Genomic DNA, 26,695 nt, shown 5'->3' on the forward strand with positions numbered 1-26,695 from the left:
TCGCCAAATAGTCTTTCTGAATATACACATAAGTAACATATATCTAGAAAGCCAATGCTTGAGAGTTTACAATTCAAGACTCAGAATTACTCATACTGTTATTAAATATATATATATGATGAAATCTCTAAAATTATGCATTTTATGAAGCATAATTGTAAGACTATGTCATGTGAGTTTTTGCAAATGCTACGATAAGATGCTATCATTATGTTTTTGGCCATTACGTTAAACCCACTCCTGACATAAATTAAGAAATTAATGTCAATGCAACCTCGTTTTATCTTAAACAGTGGTCAAATAACGAAGCTGGAGGCTTTAATCTTTATAATTATACCAAGGTTTTCCAGATGAAGTTAGAGTGTGATTTTTTAACGAGCAGTGAATGTTGAACAATTGTAATCTGGGGCCGTCTGCGATCTTTGACTGCAAAGGGGTTAAACATTCTTGGAAACATCTGGGATAATGTAAGTACACAAGTCAACAAAATAAATAACATTGTTCTAGCGGTTTTTGGATATTTTAATCCCAAAATCTTACATATTGTGCCTTTAAAGAACACAGACGCAGCCAGGTCATTTGCATAATGACCAACACAATCTACCAAGAGCAGCGCAAATTAGCATCTGTCGGTTTTTGGGCTGTAAATAACGGCACAAACACCAGCAAACTGACGAGCACAAACCTTAGTAAATTACCTTGCGTGATTCATTTAAATACTCTATTCCCATAAAGTTTGCGTCTAAAAGGGAAACCCGTACAAATGCATATGCAATAAGATCAGCCACAGCAATAACCCTGTCCACGCTTTTCAACGCTAATTTTTCACTGCATGTCTTTAGTCAATCCTGAAACAGCAAAAGAGGGTTTGCACTGGTGCAAGCTGTTAGGCCCAGTATGTCAAAGAGAGTTTTGTACCTGCAACTAAATAAAGTTAATTTCTTGACACCTGGTCCCTCAGAACCCCAAACGCATCTGTCCGGTGAAGGTGAACTGAATCTCCGAACACAGCTCCCCACCCCGTTCCTCCAAAAACACAGCGGCTAGCAATTCCCCCCACTGGGATGTGACTCATTTGTTCTACTCTGGAATTACGTCCCAGAAACAGCACTGCCGCTTACCGTCAAATTACCCTCCGGAGTGTGTCTTCCTCTCATCTGTTGTGCCAGCACATGGTCATTACATGCCCAGGAGGAGCTGTTCACTCCAGAGCAGCCTCATCTATGTTTAGTTCTTCTCGCACTCGCTGGATTTCATTCACAGCTCACAGTCCTGAGCTCATGACACTCGTCTGTCTTATCCAGGCATGTTTGTTCATGATGCAGGGCCAGACAGTTGTCGTAAAAGAGATTGTCAGTACAGAATTGAACTGAATGAAAACTTTGGTTACACTTTATTTTGATGTGTCTTTGTCTAGGGTTAGTTGGATGTAATTATGCATAATTTATAGTTATTACTATAGCAACCTATCACGGACGGTACCACGTTTTGTAACATACAAATCGTTCATGTAACATGCACTATATTGCCAAAAGTATTGGGACACACCTCCAAATCATTGAATTCAGGTATTCCAATCACTTCCATGGCCACAGGTGTATAAAATCAAGCACCAGGCATGCAGACGCTTCTACAAACATTTGTGAAAGAATGGGTCGCTCTCAGGAGCTCAGTGAATTCAAGCGTGGTACCGTGATTAGTGATAGGTTGCCACCTGTGCAATAAGTCCATTCGTGAAATTTCCTCACTACTAAATATTCCACGCTCAACTGTTAGTGGTATTATAACAAAGTGGAAGCAATTGGGAACAACAGCAACTCAGCCACGAAGTGGTAGGCCACGTAAAATCACAGACTGGGGTCAGCACATGCTGAGGGTCACAGTGCACAGAAGTCGCCAACTTTAGTCAATAACTACAGACCTCCAAACTTCATGTGGCCTTCAGATTAGCCCAAGAACAGTTTGTAGAAAGCTTCATGGAATGGGTTTCTATGGCCGAGCAGCTCATCCAAGCATTACATCACTAAGTAAATGGTAAATGGTAAATGGACTGCATTTATATAGCGCTTTTAACAGACCAATGGCCATCCAAAGCGCTTTACACATTGCCTCACATTCACTCATTCACACACCGAAGGCGGTGTTAGCGATGCAAGGCGCCATCCAGCTCGTCGGGAGCAGCTGGGGTTAGGTGTCTTGCTCATGGACACCTCGGCACTTGGAACGGTCGTACCGGGGATCGAACCACCAACCCTCCGGTTTATAGCCAACCTACATGAACCACTGAGCCACTGCCGCCCCAAGTGCAATGCAAAGCGTGGGATGCAGTGGTGTAAAGCACGCCGCCACTGGACTCTAGAGCAGTGGAGACGTGTTCTCTGGAGTGACCAATCACGCTTCTCTGTCTGGAAATCCCATGGAGGAGTCTGGGTTTGGTGGTTGCCAGGAGAACGGCACTTGCCTGACTGCATTGTGACAAGTGTAAAGTTTGGTGGAGGGGGGATTATGGTGTGGGGTTGTTTTTCAGGGGTTGGGCTTGGCCCCTTAGTTCCAGTGAAAGGAACTCTTAATGCTTCAGCATACCAATACATTTTGGACAATTTCATGCTCCCAACTTTGTGGGAACAGTTTGGGGAGTCTGTGCCAACTCCATATTAAACCCTACGGATTAAGAATGGGATGTCATGCACAAGTTCACAAGGCTGGCATCCCACAACTTTTGGCAATATAGTGTATGTAACAATGACAATAAAATAAAGTGTTACCAAAACTTTACCCCATGTCGTTCTAAACCAGACGTTCTGTTGAACACAAGACGAGATGTGTATTAGAATCTTCACACTTTTCCATACAGTGAAAACATATACATTGACCAGGGGCTCCAAGAAGCAGTATAAAGAGTTTATAAGACGTGTGCACTATATTCCAGGCTTCTGATGCCATATAACTTTGAGGAAAGACAGAATTTTCAGTTTTTCGGCCTTGGTGACGTAAACAGAAAATAGGAATAGTCTTATCATTTGAATAAAACTTGTGCACTATAACACCAGAAATGTATTTAAAAGTCTTTGCCTTTATAAATGATTTTTTTTTACTTCTTTCTGTCAACCTCAAATGGATTTTGACTTTTTTAATTATATCATTATAAATGTTGTCTGATAGATAACTTCCACACTGTCACTATTTACTGTAAAATTCAAAATCCACTCCAAACTATGATCCAGAAAGACACATCTCAGTGATATTGACATGCTGGAAAGAGATACACAATGATCTGCTTGGTTGCCTTGGTGACAGCAGGGTACCACTGGGTTGCCTTGAGAAAATCTGTGGCAAATTCACCCACGCATGGAGCAGGACACTCACTCACTCTCACACACACACAGAGAGAGAGAGAGAGAGAGAGAGAAAGAGAGAGAGAAAGAGAGAGAGAGAAAGGCCAGCAAGCTCTGTGAGTAAATGAACAGAGGCAGAGGGCCCACAGAGACAGGGGAAAGTGTCTTTGCTGACATCACACGCATCATTTCCTGCTGAGCAACACACTTCTGTGGGCTTCGTTGCATTGTTCCTGCCGGGGTTTGCCACCCTTCACAGGCTTGTCATATTTCCAGTTTGCTTGCCTTGCTGCGAGACAGTTTTTAGAGTTTCTGAAATGATTTATGTACTAACCTAGTGAAGCCTACTGTAGTGAGCAACCTACCTAGACAGCATTTTTAGTCACCACACTCACAACACAACGTCAGTCAGCAAAACTGTGATGTCTTAAAAGTATGAGATGGCAAAATGCAGCTTCACGGTAATAAACAGGGTCTTAGGACGCTATCATAAACCCAGGGCAATGAGATGCCAGGCACGATACAAGTGTTTTTTGCTAGTTTCAGCCCGACGCAGTTCTCATTTTCACATCCAGCTCCACGTTGTTTGAATATCAAATGCACTGGCGCCATCTGTTCACCCATGGGCATCTGGTCTGAAAACCAGGTGTGTTCAGGAGCATTGTTGGAGCGTTGCCATTTTGAGGAACTGAAAACGACTGTGCCATTGACCAACACAATCTGCTCTAAAGTCAATAGTGCAGTATCTGTTCTGTGTTAGTAATATGAGCCAATAGGCAGTGCACAACGCGCATACACTCTGATTATTACACACACAGGGACGTGCAGCAGCACACACACATTTTAAAATATTAAAAATAAAATAATTCCTCTCTGGAGAAGCGTTCAGTCTTTCCTCAATGTAAATAGAGAATCTGCAACTGGCTTTTAAAGGGAATGGGAGATGAGTCTCTGATTGGTTTATTGCACATTACGCCCATGACTCATTGAGAGATAACCCTTTTGGATCATGTGTCTGGTGCGCCGGCAGTTTTTTTCTGTTGTTAAACTAGGAAAAGTGGTTTCAGATTAAGTGCAAACTAATTCAGAAAATGGCAATTTGCTAATTTGCTAACATGTTAACAACAGCATGGTAAAGCACTTAAAACATGTAACTAACCTGTTCTCAAACCAAGCAGCGGCACTCATCACCATAACTCTCCAAAACCCACATTAACAGAAACTCTTCTAAATTAGCATAACAAAACATAAATCACTGTTAAATCTCCCTTACCATTAATCTTGCACAAAAAACATTATATAAAACTTAATTTTAGCAGTTACCCTTTCGAGTGCCATGGGCAAAGCATGATGGCAAATAAAATATCACAGCCCAGTTTCAATTAAACTTAAGATGAACTAAACTTAACTAAATGAAAGGAAATTAGTTCATACAACTCAAAACAATGAAATATGCTCAATAAACTTGAAATATGTTGGGAACTCAAAAAGAAAAAGATTGTCTTTAATACTCACTAATTTTGTCCTACTCAGACCAATCAAGTATTTTGAGCTTTAGGGTTTACAGTGTAGGGCTAGTTCATCTTTATTTGTAATTTCATAATAACTTCTATTGTCCTTGAAATATGGCTAAAGTTACTGCATGTTAGCTGGTCAGACTGAAAGACATCTTAGACTAGCTCATAGGTTGGTTTACTTTTTCTCTCTGTGGCAGATCATGTACTGTAGAGCTTTTCTGATTGGTAAGTGTGTGTAAGTGTGTGCGTTCATGACTGTATCATCAGTATAACACTATCAGTTCTCTCTGATAGCTTTCACTGCTTATTTTAGCTCAGGTATGGCGTCTCCCTCCGTCTCATGCCAAATAATCAGTCCATTAAGAACAAAAGAGACCTGCAGCCCAGCGGTAAAGCGTCATAGGTGCGCTGGGAACCTGTCAGTCTGTTGCCATGGCGGTGTAGTTACACGGGGATAGAGTGACTGCATGCGGGATGTGTAAACAACAGAGCGTGTCAGTTTCTCACTGCCAGACTATAACAGGATTGTTCTTCAGCCCCATGAAAGTTTGAGGAGAATTTGACACACAGAAATGGAGTAGGACTCGTGTGCCTGTTGTCGGACAGCCTGTGAGATGTGTACATGTGTGTTGTATGAGAGAAAGCAGTAACCCTAGCCTCTTTCTCTGTGTGTGTGTGTGTGTGTGTGTGTGTGTGTGTGTGTGTACTCAGTTGAGACTAGTGTTATCATGTGGCGGTCAAATTAGTGCATTAGTACTGCCAAAAGAAGGCAGTTAAAAGTCAATAATCATATATGCAAGACAGCTGTTATGAAGAAACATTAAAATAAATAAATTATTGAAAATAAAACTGCATTAAGATTCACTGTTTATTAATATTTAACATTCCCACGTACAGTATATCTGGGATTGAACCATATAGGGCCTTGAAAATGAAGATTTCATAAGAAAAGTTTGTTAAGAACCAGAATCTAAAAGGATATTAAGATATATTTAATAATTCTTGAGTTACAGGCAAACTTGGGGGGAAAAAACACAAGAACAGCTTTTTCCCATTTTTGAACTGTCACCGTTGGCATATAATGCAACAAATATTGCTAAAGTAAACTTTTATTAATATACCTACCAATCTCTGTGTAAAAATAACATGATGCTGCCATCTTTCTAAAGTCATTTTTACCCCCCTGTAATTTGGCTCCAAATCTAAATATACATATGTGACATTTATTATTCTGGCTCTCATCACTATTTATATTTGTATTTCTTCTGAAATAATATTAACAAAATAAAATATTCGAGTTTCTGAAATTTGGTTGATTTGACATGGAATGACCCATTAGTAATTTGTGTGTGTTTATGTATATGGATGGACTGTGTAATCCCATTAAAAGTGTTTTTACCTGAGTGAGATTAACCCTGGTTCATCCAACCATTAAAGCCTCTGACAGACTGAGCTGATAGATAGACATTGTTGCAGTGCTCTGTAAGCCGCTTTGTGTAATGGGTCTGTTTATCTGCTGGCTTCTACCTGGTTTAGTAGAGAAAACAAAGCTTGTATTGATTAATTAGAAGACACCTGATGAAGCACCATCTGCCAAACCAACTAAAGCCTCTCTACCTAAATCTATCATACTTGCTGAAAAGACCATGCATTTCCATCTTGGTCCTGGCTGGCTTGGGCTTAGTGCTGGTCTAACTGGTGGGCCTGCATTGCCATGTTGTTCAGTACGCCCAGCATGGTTTTTCTGGTGTTCACCTTGCTAGCTACACAAATTAACCTCCTGAGCTCTGGGGCTCTTGAGCATTTCCACCTGGATTTGGCCTACCCAAATTGAAAAGTTTCCTATACCCACTTACAGTGGTCTAAATACACAATGTTTTGTGTCCTATTACAGGAAACCCTTTGAAGTTACTTAGAACACTACTAAAAGTGATTTGAAGTTACTTAAAACACTACTAAAAGTGATAAACATTTAAGTATATGTTGTCTGAGCTGTAATACCCCCCCCCCATTTTTGAAACTCAGGCCCTGTGTGCTCTAGCACCCTGCAGACAGTTCTGGCTGTTTCCACTAGATGCCAGCAAATACTGGACTTTTTTTGTTGTTGTCTGTATCATATTGTATGTAAGATTTATTCAAATGTATCTGAAGGGAGGAATATTACCTTTTTAATGTAATTTCCATCTACCCAAATCTCTCCAATATACAAGTCTCCCCATATACAGTGGTATAAATGCAATATCCCAGTGTCACAAAATTATTTTTTCCATTGTTTACTGACATATGCTGGAAACAGACAAAACTGACTGCAGGGTGCTAGAGCACACAGGGCCTGAGATATATACTTTCAAAAATGAATTTATAACCAAAACATCAAAAAGGAATTTATAACCAAAAAATTTAAAAGTGCCTTTTTAGAGGGGTTTATTACAGCTCAGACAACATATACTTACATGTTTATCATTTTTAGCAGTGTTTTTCATGTAACTTCAAAGGGTTTCCTGTATAATGACACCAAAATTGTGTATTTAGACCACTGTGGGTATGGGAAGCAGTACCCCTTATCTGGGTCCTGGTGGGGACAGCCGTAGGGATTAGCTAGACTTTATCATGACACAATGAACATACCAGTGTGTTTGGAACAACACAAAGAGTCTTTATTGTCCATCATCAGCAAGATTTGCCTTGAGTCTAGCACAACTTTTCTCCATTGCTCAGCTTCCCAGAGTGGTGTGCTTATCATCGGTGTAATGTAATATTCCCGTTTGGTCTGTCCTCTTTAATTTTGTTACTACTTGAACTTGCTGAACAGAATGCTGAAAATTATCCTCCACCTAAAGATTTTTTGAATATATAGACTGGAAACAAGACAAAAATGCTAAGATGAAAAACATTTTTTGCAGTGTTCAAAAAGAAAAAATCACCAGTTGGGGTTATACATTACAAGTTACGGTTTTCAAGTAATCAGATCATTTTTTTAGGTAACTAGTAAAGTAACGCATTACATGTACATTTACATCAAAATAGCTGAGTTACTTTTAACACAATTTACTTGGTTTTCCAATTTATAGACTGACCTTGTCCACATGTTGAGAGAAATCTTGTGCAGAGGCATGGTGTGTGAACATGATGGGTATTGTAGTTTTGGACTAAATGTGTGCATTTACTCATCCGCACAAAAACAGATTCAGTATTCCTCAAAATGAATAAAAACTGTGAAATGCAAACTATGAATATTACGCAAACCTGCAATAATTAAATATGTTAAATCAACAAATATACTTTATGTATTTAATCCTACTTTATTTACCAATGTTTTTGCTGCTCACCTGATCTAATTCAACAATACAAACATGCAAAAATGACTTTAGAATAAAATCACATTTGCATTTATTTTTTTATTGCTAAAGTAAGAGTTTTGAACTGTTTTGGCCCTGTCCCAAATAGCACACTTTCTATGCACTTTCGGTCTTGTGGACTTACAATGGCTGCCGTATGCGTGTGTCTATTTAGTCCATGAAACCGTAGGGTGTCCCATTTAACCATTTAGGTTTCAGAAGGGTCATTATGCACACTTTTGCCGAGCCCGCTATGAAGCGATGGTGCAAAACACGACATTAAATACCTTTTATGTTATTATGAGAAGTTTAAATATATTTTCGGGCCGCCACAGTCTAGTTAATGAATGGGAAGCACTGAAAGTACAATTGGACCTCTCCCTCTAGAGATTGATTGGTCAACAGATATCCACATCAAGTCAATTTATTTGTGTAGTGCTTTCCACAATACAGCAGCTTTTATCCCCTGAACATCCCCCTGAAATCAATGGATTTGCAGCGTTGCTACGGTGTGAACTTTTGTGTGTAGGCGTCTTTACTCCCAGTCTGTCTCACATAAAGTACCTGTTGTCTTCCCAGCAGAAACAATTTCTTAGTGGAATTTACAACAGCCAATTTGACCTTTGTACATCAGTTGACCAAGTAATTCTACTGTGGGCTGATACACAACAAGCCTGTCCCTGGAAATGATATAGGTATGATTTGGCAGAATTGTTGTAGTTCTGTTCACATTGCACGAAAATGTGAATTGAAAGCTATTGTTCTTGATTCTCTTGTTCACGCCATTAGGTTTACTGTCTTGCCCTTATCCAGGTGTACATCTTTCATTACTTCACCTCATCCTTTGAGCAATTTTGATATCAAAGCTGATATTGATTATCCATGTTGGCACAGCCACCTTTGCTTGGCCCATTCTAATAGAGGCAAAGTCTAGGCATCTCCTGGCAGACAAAGATCGGGTCTCAAGTGTAGGCGGAATAATATTACATCTGAAACCTATGGGGCATTCCCCTGAAAGGAACAAATAGTCTGAAGAAGGCCTGTTCCAGAATGCTATTGATGTTCTTGCAACTATTCAAAGTGCAAATTATTAGTCCTGCACCATTTATATTAAAAAAAGTAAGGTTAGGCTTTTATTTAGTCAAAGGCTTTCACACAGGATTTTCAAGGCAAATCATAGCTTAGACAAAGTGCCCTCTAACTCTGTCTGGGCTCATTTTGTGTGAATAGGCCATGGCTTCACCTGGTGTCTTGTTTAAGGTTATTCCCATCGAGCAAATATGTGCAGCTGCCAGCTGGGCCAGGATCAAGTGTTAGAACCTGCATGATACTGCATCTAACGCTGCACATTCAGTGTTAGTGACACTCCAACTGTAGTGAATCTGGCAGAAATGTTGCGTGAGCACCCAAGTAAGAACACTTTGGTTCGTAGTGAATGAGACTCTTTGTGCTGCTGGTATAATTTATTCAGCAGTTTGGGGCAGACGACCAACTCTCTGCCAAAGGCACGTTTAATAGGACTTCAAGAGCAATTACGAGAGGGCGCTGTTCCAGCGTCTCTATCGCATTGCTTTCCCTCAGAGACACAGACGTTACCAGAGAACACAAAGTGAGGGGGCATTTATGGGTCGTCTCCCTGAAAGACTGAAGCTGCCCCAAGAACAGATGTTGTACTTAATAAATTCCTAAAGCCACATTTCCACCGAAATTAACTGGAACAATTTGTCTAAGGAACTTTTTTCCCCGCAGACCTGTTGTTGTCTGCGTTTCCATCGTGGTCTAAAGTACTGCGAAGATTAGTCCGGTGACGACTTTCCAGTTCCCGCTGGATTTCGTCCTTCTTAATAAAGCCTGAACCTGTCAGGTTTTTTAAAACTCCATTGTTGATTCAAATAGCAAACAACTCTTACTGCGCGCACCAAAACAGACATTTAAAAATGCAGGTTGAAATAAAATGCTGCGAGGAGTCACCCAATCAAAAAGCGGCGTGAACTCAACCAATCAGCATGTTTAACGCCCAAGTCCCACCCCCGAAAGTTCCTGAACTTTGAAAAAGAGCAGGGACTTTCTGAGGGGGACATTTTTGCCCAGAACTTCGTTTAAACCGTGGCCCCTGTGGTCGAAACACACAGAGTACCACCCCAAAGGCCAGGGGCGGACTGGCCATCAGGAGCACGGGGAGTTTTCCCTGTGGGCCACTGGACAATGTGGGCCGGCCCATTGCTACATAAATATATATGAATGAATAATAGCACATTTACGTAGCCTAGTCTATATCCTTCCGTCAGCCCACACGAATGGCCCGCGCGGCCCATGTGAGGGAAAAACTCTTATATATTTTGCCTGATCAGTCTCAGTGGTGTAAAAGCGCTCATCAGTGTCAAAATTTTTAAGATATCCAATCAAATTGGAGGAGGCGGGATGTATTGTCCATAGAAACCGAGCAGTGCAGCATTTGAGTGCGAGCCGAGGTAAGATAAACAGCTGAACTTGAGGAGTCAATACAGCAATATTTCCCGACTGTTTACGATTATTTAAATTAACACATTATTTATACTGTATGTATTTTTTAATTAAGGGGTAATTATCCGTGTAGTTGCAGGGTAAGTACAATAAACAACACATACAAAATCTGATATCACTCGGAAATATTTATTTGAAAAACAGCTTAATCCAAAACAGATTTGACACTTCTTATTCATTTTTTTTTTTAAATAAACGTTCCATTTCAAATTATAACGTCTGGACAGAAAGAGGCACTTTTTGTCCCTTTTTTGTTTCTCTTGCTTGTCTTCATCTTCTTCTTTATCATTATTTCCACTGATGGATCTTAAGATGAATCCCATGTCTTTTGATATTTTGTATTATTATTTATTAAAATAAAAAGTACACCAAGAAATGCTCTCATAATTTACTAATCTTTTCGCCTCCAATCAGCTGTTACCAGCGCGTGCATGAGTAAAGAAGCTTCAAGCTTTTATGACGTTCTCGCGCGCGTTTAATCTGAAACACACATGAGAACTGCTGGTCGGAAGCGATAGTCTACAGTTTAATTTTTTTTTAATATTGTTAATTTTCTTACAAACACTTATCGTTTCACTTCAGAAGACATTGATTCATCCATTGGGGTCATATGGATTACTGTAGAATCATGATTCGGATCGCATGTCAAACAGCCAAACTGCTGAAATTTGGCGATCCAAACTGCTGATTCGACTCACTGATTCATAACGCTTCGAAGCTTCATGATGCCGTGTTTTGAAATCGTCATCACTATATAAGTCGTCTTTTAGGTTTTTTTTGCAGATTCATACTTACCCTGTAACTACATGGATAATTACCCCTTAATTAAAAAATACTTACAGTATAAATAATGTGTTCATTTTCCTGATAGTTACCCCTGTAGTGTAGTCACTGGGTGATCACATGACTTTGATTGCATCCACCTGTGGAGGAGCGCACAGAGAGATTTTAAAAAGGGGTGCAGTGGAGAGCGTGTGTGTTTTCGGAGGTGGTGACTTGTGGGGTACGCTTAACGGTCTCCCGGGGGCAATAGGCTCTCCGGAGATGAAGACAGATAGTCAGGTAGTTGACCTTGTGTGAGAGAGTGGAGTTAGAGGGAGGGAATTTACTTTAGTGTCACCAATCCCTCGGAACACCGCTCTGTTGGTGCCAATAAACTGCCCTGCCAGGCCACTAACTTGTTTGCCCGCCGGACTTTTGGAACGGCGATTTTGCGCTGGGGAACGGATGTGGATGTGCGCTCCCGTGCCAACGATACTGGTTACTGTGTGACACTCCTAACCATCTACGGATGGGTCTCCTCGCCCTTGGGAGAGGGAAGTGTTTTAATTCATTTATTACGTTCACATTGATTCATTCATGTAGTAGTACTGTTGATTGTATGACGGCAGCAGGTGTGGGAGGGATGTTGGGGAATAGTTAACGGAGACACCCGCCTGAATTATTTACTGTGTGCTGTGTACTATAGGCTGACGTGCTGTTTTGAGTATGAGACATTTGTTGCATGGAGCATGAAACTCAATGAAACTTAATTGATGTGGTGTATTGTGGGTTGTCCCGTGTTTCTTTTCCCCGCCTGCGTATCGAACGTTACCTGTGCCTGCATTATTAACTTGATTGTCCTTCTGGAAATAAAATAATAATTCCAAGACAACTGGCTGTTGTTGAGATTTTGTGACAGACGTGCAGGGATTTCTACGAGGTTTATTACACCCCTTTATTCCCCCAATATTACATATTGTTCCCTTATACCTACACATACTTACTTTATAGTTACACTATAATTACCGAAAATTATGCTGTAAATTCTCTTTACTTAGTCAGTACTTTCCGATCTAAAGCGTTACCCAAAATATACTTGCGCTCACAGCGCTCCCAACAACTCAGTAATATATAACTTTCTCAGCAATCTTTCTCCAGCTCTCCGTCTCTCTGGTCCACGAGTACCCAGTCTGTCTCTCTTTCTCTCTCTTCGTGCAGACCTTGCTAAACCACGCACCCTCCACCACGAAATCTAATACTCATTTCAAATGCAAAGATGTCAGCCAATCACAACAGTGGGCTTTTCACTGAAGTCTCACAGCAGACACATTCCCTTTCAAACAGAGCATTCAAGCCAGAGGACTAATATCAAGATAGAAAAAAATGCCTTTTATTTCTAAATTATGACATTTTATGATGTAAAATCATACTAACAATATAAGTACACCTCAAGAAACATTATAAAAGAATAAAAAAAGGCCTTTTAAGGCCCGGGTATACTTAATTTTCCGCATCAGCTTTCAAAGTATACTCAACCGTGGGTGATCGCGGATGGTCGAGTTTGACACATGCGCAGTACAATTGTTGTGACTCTTTCTTTCTTGCATGCGTGCTGTTGTATGCGCACCGTCCACACGGTCTCAAAAATCGGCTGCATGCAGACAGACAGGATGTCCACGAACCCTCTTATAGCTATCTTTCCTGTTATATCTTATAACCCTCAAATAGCTTCGGTTTCTGAGCTTCCACAGCTTCACATCTCCACATATTGTACACCCACACACAGATGCGGACTGTCCTTATGTGTTCTATAAGAGGGAGACGATTATCATGCAGCTGTGTGGCATCTCCGTCCCTCAGTGACACAAATGCAGCTGAAAACGTGCTGTGAAGATGATAGATTCACACCTGCGTATATCTGCTGAGCTCCACATATCTGTACCTGTGACATCTGGATTGCAGGACTGATGAATTCCCCATGTGGTCTTGACAACAAACACCTGCTTTTATTTGCATCATCGTCCCCAAGATGGTGTTTGAATGTTACCATGGCCAACTGATGGTTTCCAGCAAGTTTTTGGTGGTGTGACCTGTTGGAGACTAATATATTTACAAGATGCAGATGGATAATGGAAAGCATTTGCATGTGTGTCCGAATTTTAACATTACTGTAGTGTTAAAACCCTTCCATATTGCCGTATTAGTGAATAAACAAGATAATCGTAGTGCTTCTACATTAAGACCCAATCCTGAGACTTCCTAAAGATGTCTCGGTGATTGTCTTCCTGTGTGTGGACAGTGTCAGTGGAGCGTCAGGAAGAGGAAGCTGGCTGGATGGCTGTGTTTTGGAGGATGCAAGTTGATGCCATTAATGAACTCATGGGGAAATAAGATAAACAAACAGCAGGACACAAACTGTGCTGTCTCAAATAAACACATTTTCTCCATTTAATCAATCAATGTTGTCTCTCCAGTTCCTGCGTGTGAGGTCACGCCTGAATATGAACATCTGACTGTGGGCAACAGATCTGTCCCAAACGCTAGTGATCTGCCTACCTATTCAGCATTTTTAGGCATCATACTCAGCAGGCACCGGATGTAGATTTTGGATAAAAATTAAAGTCTGATGTCTAAATCCAACATTTGTTTGACGTCAAGCTCCAACGTTAGGTAGATGTCGAATGCATTGTGGCATTAAGCATGTCAGAATAGTTGAGATTCATTGATGTCTGAGTGAGTCTAATAGATGTAGGAGTTCAAAATGTTTAGTGGACAATGTAGAATTACAGGCTTGCTATAAGTAATAACAAATTCTTTTACGTATCTAAAGTTTAGATTCTGGATGACATCAGTAAAATAGACCACTATATGATGATTATATCTTTATATAGGAAATATCATCTGATCACATTTTCCCTTGCTGTTCTTGCCAAAACAAACACAGTTAAAGCAGCCAGAGAAAAACTCATGTTAAAAAGTCAAGTCAAACTACCCAACTAAAGGAAACACTGATCACCATAATGGCCACCAAACATTTTTTAATAAAACATCAACATCTAAACCTCTGTTATTTATTAATAAGAACTTCTGTAGATGAATAACAGAATAAAGTCCATCTGGTTAGTAATGCATGAAGCTGGTAATGCTGTTTGTGGAGTGGTTTAATCCTCCTCTGCGGAGATCTTCAGAGATTTATTGTGATGTCATATATTTCACTCTTTTAATGATTTTTTTTACAGTGTGGTGCTTATTCCAACCAAAAATCACGTTGGGTTTAGACGCCAACCCGACTTTCATTTATCATTTTACTTTTACCAAAATATGACGTCTGACTGACATTTGATTCTCTCAACTTGCAGACAATTTAATTCGTTGAGGATAGGGTTATGGGTTATTATTTGTTGGCAATGTGATTGACATGAGTAATGAAATCTTAAGATTTGGTTGCGAGGCAGAGTTTGCATTGAACTGGTTTGGGGGGAAAAATCACCCGATTGCTACAGACTACATGAAAAACGAATTCCAAGATGGCGGACAAGTTGAGACAAATGTAAATTATATTTGTATTTAAAGGGGTCATGAATTGAGAAATCAACTTTTCCTTGAGCTTTTGATGTATAAAAGGTCATCATAATATAAGAATATCCTGTAAGTTTCGGAGATGAAAACTTCCTTGTTAGTCAAAGAAAAGCTTTTACTGACAGCTGGCTCAGCAAAAGAGAGATCTGCGAATTTGCTTTCCTGTGACGTCAGAGAGCAGCGAAACTCCGCCTCAACATAATAAGACCAACGCCTAATTCTTTAGTCCTGCCCACCTATTCGCGCATGACGTAATAGGTAAATAACACAAGCCTACGTGGCTAAACATGCCGTTGAAGATAACAAAATATTGTGCAGTGTCTGGTTGTGGAAGAACACAGTCGCTGCATACGCTTCTGTCGGTTTCCAATTGTAGGAATGCAGTTGAACTTTATTTTGCGTTCCAGCTCAAAGACATTGCACGTTTGTTAGCTTAATTTCAAAGTGGATTATTTTGTAAACAAGACAGGTCGAGACTGGATTTGCAGACAGAATGAGATTTAAAACACAATGCTGTGCCTTCTATATTGGATCCAATAGGAATGGTTTGATATCTACTGATTATGTGTCCGGTGGCTAACCAGTCTCAGAAGGGTCTAACTATGAAGGATGTAAACCTCAAAGATACATTAGAAATAAACATAAATAATGATAATGTACCACACTGTCTCAGGCTGGAGTATCCTTTGTATTTGAGGTGTTGTTGTTGGTTCATTGTCCTGCGATTTGGGATCAGACTCTGGGTCGAACATGTATGGGCGAATCATTCCGGTTGCCGTTTTTCCACATTGGAAATTTTCAAAGCAGTTCCCCACGTGTACTGACACGGGAGTCGAAACTATTTGCAATATGCAAAACTGTTATCCAATCATAGCAGTGGGCATTTACCTCTAAGTCTTCAATGTGGCACGCCCATAAAAACAGAGCGTTTCAGGAGCTAGGCTCAAAACCAGGGTAGAAAATAGCATATTACTTATTCATGATGTTTTTGATTGTAAAAACCATGCAGACGTCATAAGTTGACCTCCGACAACAGTATACATTAAAAAAAAAAAAAAAGCACGTTCATGACCCCTTTACTGCTGAAGGCACCAAATAAAATAGTTATTGCCATCTATTGTGAGTTTAGACTCTCATGCACTTCCTTGTGAGGTTCCATTTTTGTTATGTCGCCATGTTTTCCTCTGTAAAATCTGCACTCATCTTAGGCGGCATCATTCACCCACTATGATGCAATAGTTTTATTAGTTCATCACAAAGTGTCATGTTTTCATATCGTTCGATCGCTCATATTCATTAATTCATGCCTCATCATTGTCATCACTCACGCTCGGTCTGTCATGTGTCAGGATGAGATGCCACACTCGACACTATAAATCTAAATGACTGTAGCCCAATATAAATTGAAGGTTGATGTTTGTATGGAGCTGTTGACAGGGAGCTGGATGAATTGGAGTCATTCCCAGCTCTTGGTTGTTTGTGGGAGGCATTTGTGCCGATAATGTAGCTGATGCTGGTGACATTTAAACAGATCTCCCCTCTCAGCTGTGTGTAATACAAGAGACCAGCACAAGAGAACCTTCTAGCAAACCTGTGAGGACATTTACTCCATTTTCATTTCCTATGTTGTCGTTCAACAAGTTTGAATCACTAACATTCAGTGATTTATTCTATTTCTCACAGTGTTGCATTGGATTTTACAACTATATATAGGAAATGCATCTGTATACATTGTCAAAGGGCGGCAGTGGCTCAGTGGTTCATGTAGGTTGTCTACAAACTGTATACATTGTCTGGGGCGGCAGTGGCTCAGTGGTTCATGTAGGTTGTCTACAAACCGGAAGGTTGGTGGTTCGATCCCCGGTTCCACCTGACCAAGTGTCGAGGTGTCCATGAGCAAGACACCTAACCCCAGCTGCTCCCGACGAGCTGGATGGCGCCTTGCATGGCTGACATCGCCGTCGGTGTATGAATGAGTGTGTGAATGGGTGAATGTGAGGCAAAATGTAAAGCGCTTTGGATGGCCGTAGGTCTGTTAAAAGCGCTATATAAATGCAGTCCATTTACCATCAAAGGTGAATAATGTAAGATTTTTTGTTCAAATACATCCTCTTAACCCTGTTTATTGTTCACTACTATTAGTATGCAATTTTTGGGTTTATCACACCCAAAAAGTGTAAACATTGAGCCCCAAAGCACCATCAAAACAATGAGAGTGGTCCGCTTAGACCTATCAATCACTTTCCAGCTCAACCAATAGCGAGAGTTTGGGGCGTGGCTACTGTAGCAGGCGGGGCTAGAGGGGGTTAAGATAGTGTGGGACCATGAGTGATGGGTTACATGGGAAAAATCATTCTTCTTCAGTTACAAAATTCATTGCATTTAGACCTTCAAATATCAAAGAGCCTAGAAATTTAGACACACCCTAGCAGCAGAAAATGTAATTTGCAGCCAGAGTCTTCTAGCAACTCTCCATTGGCTTGTGAGCTTGAAAAAACAAACTCTAGTCAGGCCAATAACATTGTGTATAGAGTCGTGGGCGGGCTCAACATAATGACGGAAGAGTTGAGATGGTTCCGCGTGAATTCCCTGTTACTTCCCTGCTAACAGAGAACAGCACTGAAGTCATTCTTAAAAAAGGAAGATGTTTTTTGAGTTTTGCCGACCGGATATGGCAAAAGTTTAATCTATTAACTAGCTCTGCTGGTGGGAAAATGCATGGGACTCAGCCACAACCCGCTTGTGATTGTTGTCTCACCACTGATAGCGCTCTGGGGTGCGTTTCCCAAAACCATAGATGCTAACCTGTTAGCAACTTAGGTCGTTGGCAATGGGAAATTGCATTGCAACCAACAAAGTTGCTTACTTAGTTAGCAACTATGGTTTTGGGAAACGCACCCCTGGTTGTTTATACGCGACTGTACGCATTGACCGTACGTGAGTCTAGTTCCTGCGGAAGAGTGACCTCTGACCTGACTCATGAGTGACCTCTTAACATATTGCCGAACGCAGAAGCGCAGAGGATAAAGCAAATCAAAATACCGGTCATGGATTAAAAGTATAAAATGAGATTTTTAAATAGAAATGATGGAGGACCTTGAGTTTGTTGCACAGCCCTATTTGTTTGAACCGTCTACTCTCACCTAATGCCGAGTTCAGACTGCACGATTTTCAAACTGGTCAGATCTCTGCTCTTTTCACACTGCATGAATATCTAGGGTAGCATTCAGTCACTGCATGACTTCACAATAGGAAGAATAACCGACAACTCTCTCTGGAAACTACGTTTCACAACCAAACATACGTGAGATGTGACAAGGAAACAACACAAGATCACACGTGCGTCAAACCGAAGTTCTCACGCGAGACTGGAATTGTTATTAAAAATGATAAACTGCAGAAAGTTTGCGATCCAAATTGTTTGTGCGATGATTTACTTCGAAAAGGAGAAAAAGGAAAAAGATTATGGAAGAGGAAATGGTTGGGAGACACAGGGAGCAAGGATTGTGTTCTGCAAAGAGAGTTTGAGGTAAATAAATAGTTTTGCAATGTGCTTGTGTTGCGGCTGGACAAGCAAATGTTTGTGCTTTGTGTCTGTTTGATAGAATTGTAAATATATCTATTAAAATACGGATATTCTGGTCTATAACTCCTCCCCGAACCTCCCGCTGCCCTGTTTCTTGCCCTCTCATTGGCTGTCGGTCATCGCCAATGTATTTTTCATTCAGAACACATTTCACACAGCAGGAAATTGAATCGCAGACAGGTCCAGATATTTAGCATGCCAAATATCTCACTGGCATCGGCGACTCGTCAGCAATTCTCTCAGATCGCGTCTTTGATCATTCACACTGCGTGATTGTCACTCACGTGCACGAGCACCGATTTGCCTGGGATTTCAGGCATTTGTCTGCGATTTCGCAAAACCTGTCGGTGAGTCAAAATCGGGCAGTGTGAACTCGGCATAAGCTTATATGGAACTCGGCAAAGAGGCGGGACGTAGGTGGAGCTGAGGTGACGTGATGGTGTTATCAGAACCGAATCAGAACTATATTGTGAATAAGAATTGGCTCTTCTGTAGAAAACCTCTGTCTTTTGTTTTGAGCTGTAATAATCATGAGCGATTTATGATCTGAATTCAATTGTGTTATATGAATTGGCATAGAATGCTTGTTTTTTTTTAGGGTTTTTTTATGCACAGTATTGTAAATTGGTGCTGGAAAAAATGCTATTGATTAAAAATGGCTCGGGTTCAGAAACCTTGGGATTGATTTGCTCAGTGCAGCAACATCTCACACACTGATGGGGAAATTGTTTGCTTTGAGAAAGCGTTTGCTCATGGGAGCAGTTCTGCAAATGCAGCATTTGTGTCTCCTTCAGGACCCTCAGAGCAATGTTTCATCAGAATGAATATGGCTGGAAATACATTATTAAAGTGTAAAGGATGTATTTATTGCTGATAAGGAGAGAGAGAGAGAGCGAGAGAGAGAGCGAGAGAGAGAGAGAGAGAGAGAGAGAGAGAGAGAGAGAGAGCCTCTGACTGCTGTCACAATTCTCAGATCTATCAGATCTATATTGCATATAACCATCCATCCATGTAGGGTCCTTGGGCATATAAACATAATAAAATAATGAATTATTTTATGTACGTACATATACAGTCAAACCAAAAATTATTCAGACAGCAGATATAATGTTTTACTAGTGGGTGCAGGACACTATAGTTCATTTATGTAAGTGAGGATAGCAAAATAAAGTAAACTGTTAAGTGTTAATTAATTAATAATGAAACTGAATCACACAATTTCAGTGGTATTTATAAGTTTGATATCTGATATGTATATGAAACAAATGTGTTAATGTTTTCCCCCTTTCTTCTCATCCACAGTGTGCTGTTTTGTGGTCCACAAAAGGTGCCATGAGTTTGTTTCGTTCTCCTGTCCGGGGGCCGACAAGGGCCCTGACACAGATGTGAGTTAATGCTTGAATTTCTCTCTCTTCACACACACTTTTGCTCACACATGTTTTAAGAGCTGTGTTTGTTAAGATCCATGTTCATATAGTATCATAGTTACATGTAAAAGTGTTCTAAAAAGACTATTGTGTTCACTAAGCAGAAAGAGTCCTCCTCCTCTCTGTGTGGATGTGTGTGTGTGTGTGCTTCTCATCTCTGCTGTGAGGGGCGGCTCATTATTATAGTGGTCAGATATGACCTGGTGGCCCTCACATGTCCCCTGAGGGCTGCTTACTCAGACATCTAACCACACAAGGCCAGTTATGAGCATTTTCTTTTAACTCTTCACATTAGCGTCTAAACCACATTAAGGAGAGACTTATGAGAGGCTTAAATGCGTGTTGTGGTTGCTTAAATCGGTCTAAATTGTTCTGAGATTGGAAGTTCAGAATGAGTTTATGCAGTATGTTCATTATGACATTATGACTTTTACCTTCATCAATAGTACATTTTTATATAATTTATTTCTTCCATAATTTTTAAAGTTAAATTTTTTCCCCTAATTTAAAGGAATAATAAACTTTTCCTCATTTCCTGATGTTGATCCAAACCCGTGTGACTTTCTTCTTTCTTTGAAACAGACAAGTATTAAGGGCCCTATCATACACCCGGCGCAATGTGACGGCAGGCGCGGAACAAGTGTTTTTTGCTAGTTTCAGTCCGACGCAGTGATCATTTTCACGTCCAGCTCCACGTTGTTTAAATATCAAAAATGATATGTGAAAATGATAACTGCGTCGGGCTGAAACTAGCAAAAAACTATTGTGTAACACCTGGTGCTGCATTGCGCCGGGTGTATGATAGGGCCCATTGAGGCATTCATTCATTTATTTGATTCATTAATTTATTTGATTCATTCAAACGACTGATTCATTCAGGAGTGAAGTAAACGTTTTTCTTTATGAAGGGTCCATTGAATCATTGGTTCACCCAACTGATTCACTCAAAATGCGGATTCAGAAATGACACGCCGCTGTGTGTTGCTCGGAGACAGTTCTGCTTTGTCTTTATATTTTAGTTGTAAAACAGACAATAATGTATCCGAAATAACGCAATATGAACTTCTTATTTATTGAAAAAGTAGGACAGAAAAATAGCACCCTTGTGATATTGCGCTCGTTACTGCTTGATATTGCTTAACTATATTGTGATTTAAATATGAGACAAGGGGCCAGTTTTACAAAAAATGACTGTCAGGATTTACTAAAGACACGCAGTGAAAAATTAGCGCAAAGAAGCATGGACAGGGTTATTTTTGCGGCGGATCTTATTGCATATGTATTTGTAGGAGTTTCCCTTTCAGACGCAAAATTTTAAGGAAGAAAGTGTTTAAATGAATCATGCAAGGTTTGCGTTCGTCAGTTTACTGGTGTTTGCGCCATTATTTACTGTCCAAAAAAGCACCAGATGCTAATTTGCGCTGCTATTGGTAGATTGCGTTGGTCATTATGGAAATGATCCGGCTGCGTCTGTGTTCTTTAATTTGCACGTTGTCAGTAAAACCTTCCTTTCCCATCTGCGCTTTTTTTCTCATGCTAATTTGCCCTGTTTAGTAAATCTGACCCCAAAACTCTTGAATTTTAGGATCATTCTAACTGCATTCTATTGGCTTCATCACACAGTGAGTTGTTGCCCTGCACCACATTCGTCATCAATCAACTGCATGAAATGTAAGATGACCAACGTAAGTCTGAGGCGGAGCGGGTGCATTAAATGTGTTAATAGTTTTAACGACCCGTGACCACGTTGTTTGCTATTCTGATCATTTTGCATTCGTTTTTCAGTTTTGTGCAATATATTTTGACATTTTTGATTCACACTTATAATTTTTTTGATCCGTGACCGCAATACTTGTGATGGGAATTTAATCCCATAGAGAGTGTGTGAGTCAGAGGGTCAAGGCTGCTGATCTCATAAGCTCTTCTCCTCCTGGTGTGAGCATGTGCTCCGACCGCAGGCTCCATCACGACCCTTATGCTGCATCCATCCAGCCTTGCCATCATGGGCTTTCATCTGAACATTGCTCATTTCACATCTCTTTTCTCTGTTGCCCTCGTGCTTCATCTTTCTTTAGCTGATGCTCGAGCCCTCAAGACACATGGCTAAATCATGTCCACTCTCATTTAAAGCTGCAGTGGGCAATTTCTGAAGAAAATGTGAGTGAGTTGCGTGTGTAAAAACCTGCCTGCTATGCTAGGGTGTTGTGGGAGGCTGTCAAGGTCTTCTGAGGATTTTTTACTCCATTGTGTTGAATTTGTGAGTAAGTATGGAACTTGGTAGGCGAATTTGGTAGGCAATTTTATTTTATAAACTCACTTGGCAATGACCACTCTTCTGTGTTAAAATGTTTTGTGTAAAATTACAGTATTAATAATTGCAGTACTTTCACAGTAATTTGTAAATACTGTAAACAGAGTTTGGTTTTACTGTGAGTTTACAGTTTTGAAAAACACAATTACTGTAAACAAACAATTTCATACTGCATTTCCACAGTGCATGTGTACTGTAAAGGTACCCAGCATGCAGTGTGGCATGAATAGATTATGCTGTGGAGTTTCTTGATTCTTGTTGGTTTTATCTGTGCTGCTGAACGTATTAAAGCTTCTCTTTTAGCAGTTTGTGTTGTTGGTTTATTTTGTAATGTTTATAGTTTACTTTTGTTATTGTTGTGTTTTGTATGTCAAGTATTAATGTTGCATCTCTCAAAGATGAATCTCAGCAGTTGCTTTACTGTTGTGAAAGATTCAACTACAAACAGTTATGAATTTTAAACAAGCTATTGGTAAATATTTATTTGATTAACTTAAAATCAGCCAATACGCTTTCATATTCTTGTCATTGTTTTAACATGTTTTCATTTGTCACACTTCTTGACTAGAAATTTTAAGATCACGATTATTATAATTATTTCCTTTACCTGTCCAAAAATAAAAGCAATGTGGCCAACGCTACTATTTTCTCCATCATCGAATCTTTCCACCTTGTGTATGTCATAATGATGCTTACGCTTGTTTTTTTTGTCTTTGTCGATCTTTCTATCTTCTTGCTTCAGACCTTCAAACCTTGAGTCGCCGAAAACACAATTATGACTCGCACCATGTGTAATTAAAACACTTTTTATAAAATACTTTTATGAGTACAATCTTCATTTCATCCCACGTAGGATGGGACGTTCTCGCGACCTTGAGCAATGTTCCCTAAAGGTTCTCTAAAGGTGATGAAAATCCCGAACCTTTATAGAACATTAGGGACGTTTCTAAAACATCCTCTTTTGGTTATGAAAGTGCTGCAGATCAAGGTTCCTTATATGACTTTTCAGGGGGACATTCCATTTTGGTTATTTTATGGTCACATAGCAACATTACAAAGAGGACATTTGGGATATTAACAGAACATTCCCACATGATTGATTGGTTCACACACGCATGTTCTGAAAGCATTCAGTAAACGTGATGGAAGGACCTAAATAGGCAAAAAATAACATTCTAGTTTGGTCCCTTAAAGGTCCTGCAAACGTTATGAGAATGTAGTGTAGAGACCTACAGGGAACGTCCTATAGTAATGGTCCCCTAAACATTCCCAGAACATCCTGAATGTTCCGTGAAGGTCCGCCAAATAACGTCCCCCAACCCCTCACTTTCCTTCACATGGGGCGACAGTGGTTCAGTGGTTCATGTAGGTTGTCTACAAACCAGAAGGTTGGTGTGAACCACCAACCTTCAATTGAACATCCCCAGTTCCACCTGACCAAGTGTCGAGGTGTCCATGAGCAAGACACCTAACCCCAGCTGCTCCCGACGGGCTGGAGTGAGAAACTGTACCTCTCATTGTTTTCACACGGATTACTTAAACAGAGAATATTTTTACTTGATATAAATTACTTAATTTAAAAAAAACAGTAGTAGACACTTCAAGCTTTCTAAAGACATATCTCTCATGTCTGTGTGGCCAAAAATTACGAAGTATTTTAAGTTGTTTTACGATGTCATGAGGAAAAATCCAGCAAAACGCACCGGCACGTTCGTGAGAGTTAAAAGAACTCCACATCATGACCGTCTCGGAACGCTCTGGGATCGTTACCAGGCAACGTCCTTGACACCAGCAGGGACATTCTGAGAATGTCTGGGAACATAACATTTCTAAATAAAATATGGTCCCCTAAACATTCCTAAAACGCCCTGAATGTTCTGTGAAGGTCCGCCAAATAATGTCCCCCAACCCTTTAAAGAACTCCACATCATGACCGTCTCTGAGCGTTCTGGGAACGTTACCAGTCGACGTCCTTGACACCAGCGGGGATATTCTGAGAACGTAACATTTCGAAATAAAATATGGTCCCCTAAGCATCCCGAGAACCTCCTGAATGTTCCTTGAAGGTCCGCCAAATAATGTCCCCCAACCCTTTAAAGAACTCCACATCATGACCATCTCGGAGCATTATAGGAATGTTACCAGGCGATGCCCTTGACACCAGCGGGGATTCAAGATTCAAGATTCAAGATTCAAGAGTTTTATTTGTCACATACACAGTTATATACACAATATACAACTGGCAGTGAAATGTAAACAGGTCCGCTCCATGGACAGTGCAAATAACAGTTACAAGAAATTAAAATAGAAATAGAATAAAATTAGAATAAAAAGTAATTTTATTCTATTTCTATTTTAATTTCTTGTTGTTGTTAATTTCTTGGGGATGTTCTGAGAATGTAAAATTTCTAGCGGGGATATAAGTGGACACCATTAAGATGAAAATTTATTTTCTTAATGTGTAAAACTTTTTTAATTAGCACTAAAGTACTGAATGCACGGGATGCACATTCTAGGTTGGTCCCCTAAAGGTCCTGCAAACGTTATGGGAATGTAATATAGAGACCTAGAGGGAACGTCATATAGTAATGGTCCCCTAAACATTCCCAGAACATCCTGAATGTTCCCTAAAGGTCCACCTAATAACGTTCCCCAACCATTAAAAGAGCTCCACATCATGACTGTCTCAGAACATTCTGGGAACATTACCAGGCGACGCCCTTGACACCAGCGGGGACGTTCTGAGAACCTTCTGGGAACATCAAATTTCCAAATAAAATAAATGTTAAAAAGTTTTTTGGCTTTTAGTATGAATATGTTAGCTTTACTGTTATCTACAAATTAGTGTGCTCCAAAACAATGACAGAGAGTAGAGCGGGACTGTTTACCGGTAACGCACACGTGTCCTGTTCTCGAATTCACACGTTCAAGGCAGAAATCCCAAACATTGAATCTAATCACCATACAGGTAAAAGTTGAGTTGAGTTATCGCAGGCACATAATCAACTCATTATCTGATCGGGCCGATGCTGATTATTACATTTTAAGCCTTTATCCGCTAATTCCAGTGTTGTGCTGATAATATTGTACATCCCTAAATGTTACCATCCAAAAATAAAATAAAAAATGCACACAGTACATGCTGTCATTCTGTTAATCTTTTTGGAAAAGTCGTGTCTACATTTGAGCATCATTTATTTCTTAGACTAACAAGATTGTGAAAATGTTATTTGATTCTGTGATTATGTACAGAAGCATCTGTCTGAGGTGGGCTTCAAACAACGCTGTGCGTCACAATCAGATCAATGTGTTTCTGCATCTGATGTTTTCAGCATTTCATATGCAGCTTTGATTTTTACATGTGGATTAAATTGGGACAAATGATCTGTCAAGTCCCCAGTGATTCTCAGTGTCTGTCTGTCTTCAGAGTCTCTGAACAATATCGATATCTTCATTACTGGCCTCCACTGGGGCTGGATGTGGAGTGAATGTAAAGACATTACTGAGAACTGTTTATCACTGTTAAAAAACACATTTTGAAATGAGACTCCCTGAAACAAAATCGAATCGAATAATGAGATGCCTAAAGATTCCCGCCTGTACTTGTTATTTGAACTACCTCTGAGCTACTGTCCAACACTTGTAGAATAAATCACAAGATGCATAATCCTATAATCCAATTAATACAATCTGGAGTACCGCACTTGCTTCCTGGCGTGTCACTAACTCTGAAATTTTGCTCTTTCTCAGCTGCGTGATTGTTCTCCTCGCTGAGGGAGAGCGGTCTAATTGACATGACAAAAGAAAGATGTGATTTCACAAGTACAGTTGCACCTCACTGCTCACACACAGATGGAGCTCTGGCCTCTCAATTTAAAGAATATTTTACACAGATCTAAGACCAGCTCCATTTAGTCACTCAGTTCACTGAGTCTGATGGACCCGCACCAATAACTGGAAAGCTTTTGTGAGCTCAAATCTGATTGGCTGACTTTATACAACTGTGCATGCACCAGTCATGTTTGTTCATTTGACTAATATTTATTTTTTTGCAAATATGTTATAGATGTTTTACCAGTGGAGGGCTCTTGTGTAGCAGATGTGTAATTGTGTGGTTTATGGATGGTCCTCATTAAGCTGTGGATGATTTGTGGGAGGACAGTGTGTGCTTTTCTCTTGGTCTCATTGTGTATAAAGCCTGTAGCGTTAACTGCAGTCTAAAGGTCAAACTAATGCATTATCTCAGCTGGCTGAATGAACACTGACCCCAGTGTGTTGTTCAACATGTAATGAGCAATCAGACAGATATCAGTGGTC

General features: G+C 40.1%; 1 protein-coding gene across 2 annotated transcripts in view; it reads left to right on the forward strand.

The window, feature by feature from the left end:
- Positions 1-26,695, forward strand: part of prkcab (protein kinase C, alpha, b) — a 247,903-nt gene that overhangs the window by 66,305 nt on the left and 154,903 nt on the right. For both annotated transcript variants that reach the window (XM_079815861.1, XM_079815862.1), the window contains exon 3: positions 19,943-20,025. In XM_079815861.1, the coding sequence (XP_079671987.1) occupies positions 19,943-20,025 (83 nt within the window). The remainder of the gene's footprint in view (positions 1-19,942; positions 20,026-26,695) is intronic.

This window comes from Gobio gobio, assembly GCF_949357685.1.
Source record: "Gobio gobio genome assembly, chromosome: 1".
NCBI classification, from domain to species: domain Eukaryota; kingdom Metazoa; phylum Chordata; class Actinopteri; order Cypriniformes; family Gobionidae; genus Gobio; species Gobio gobio.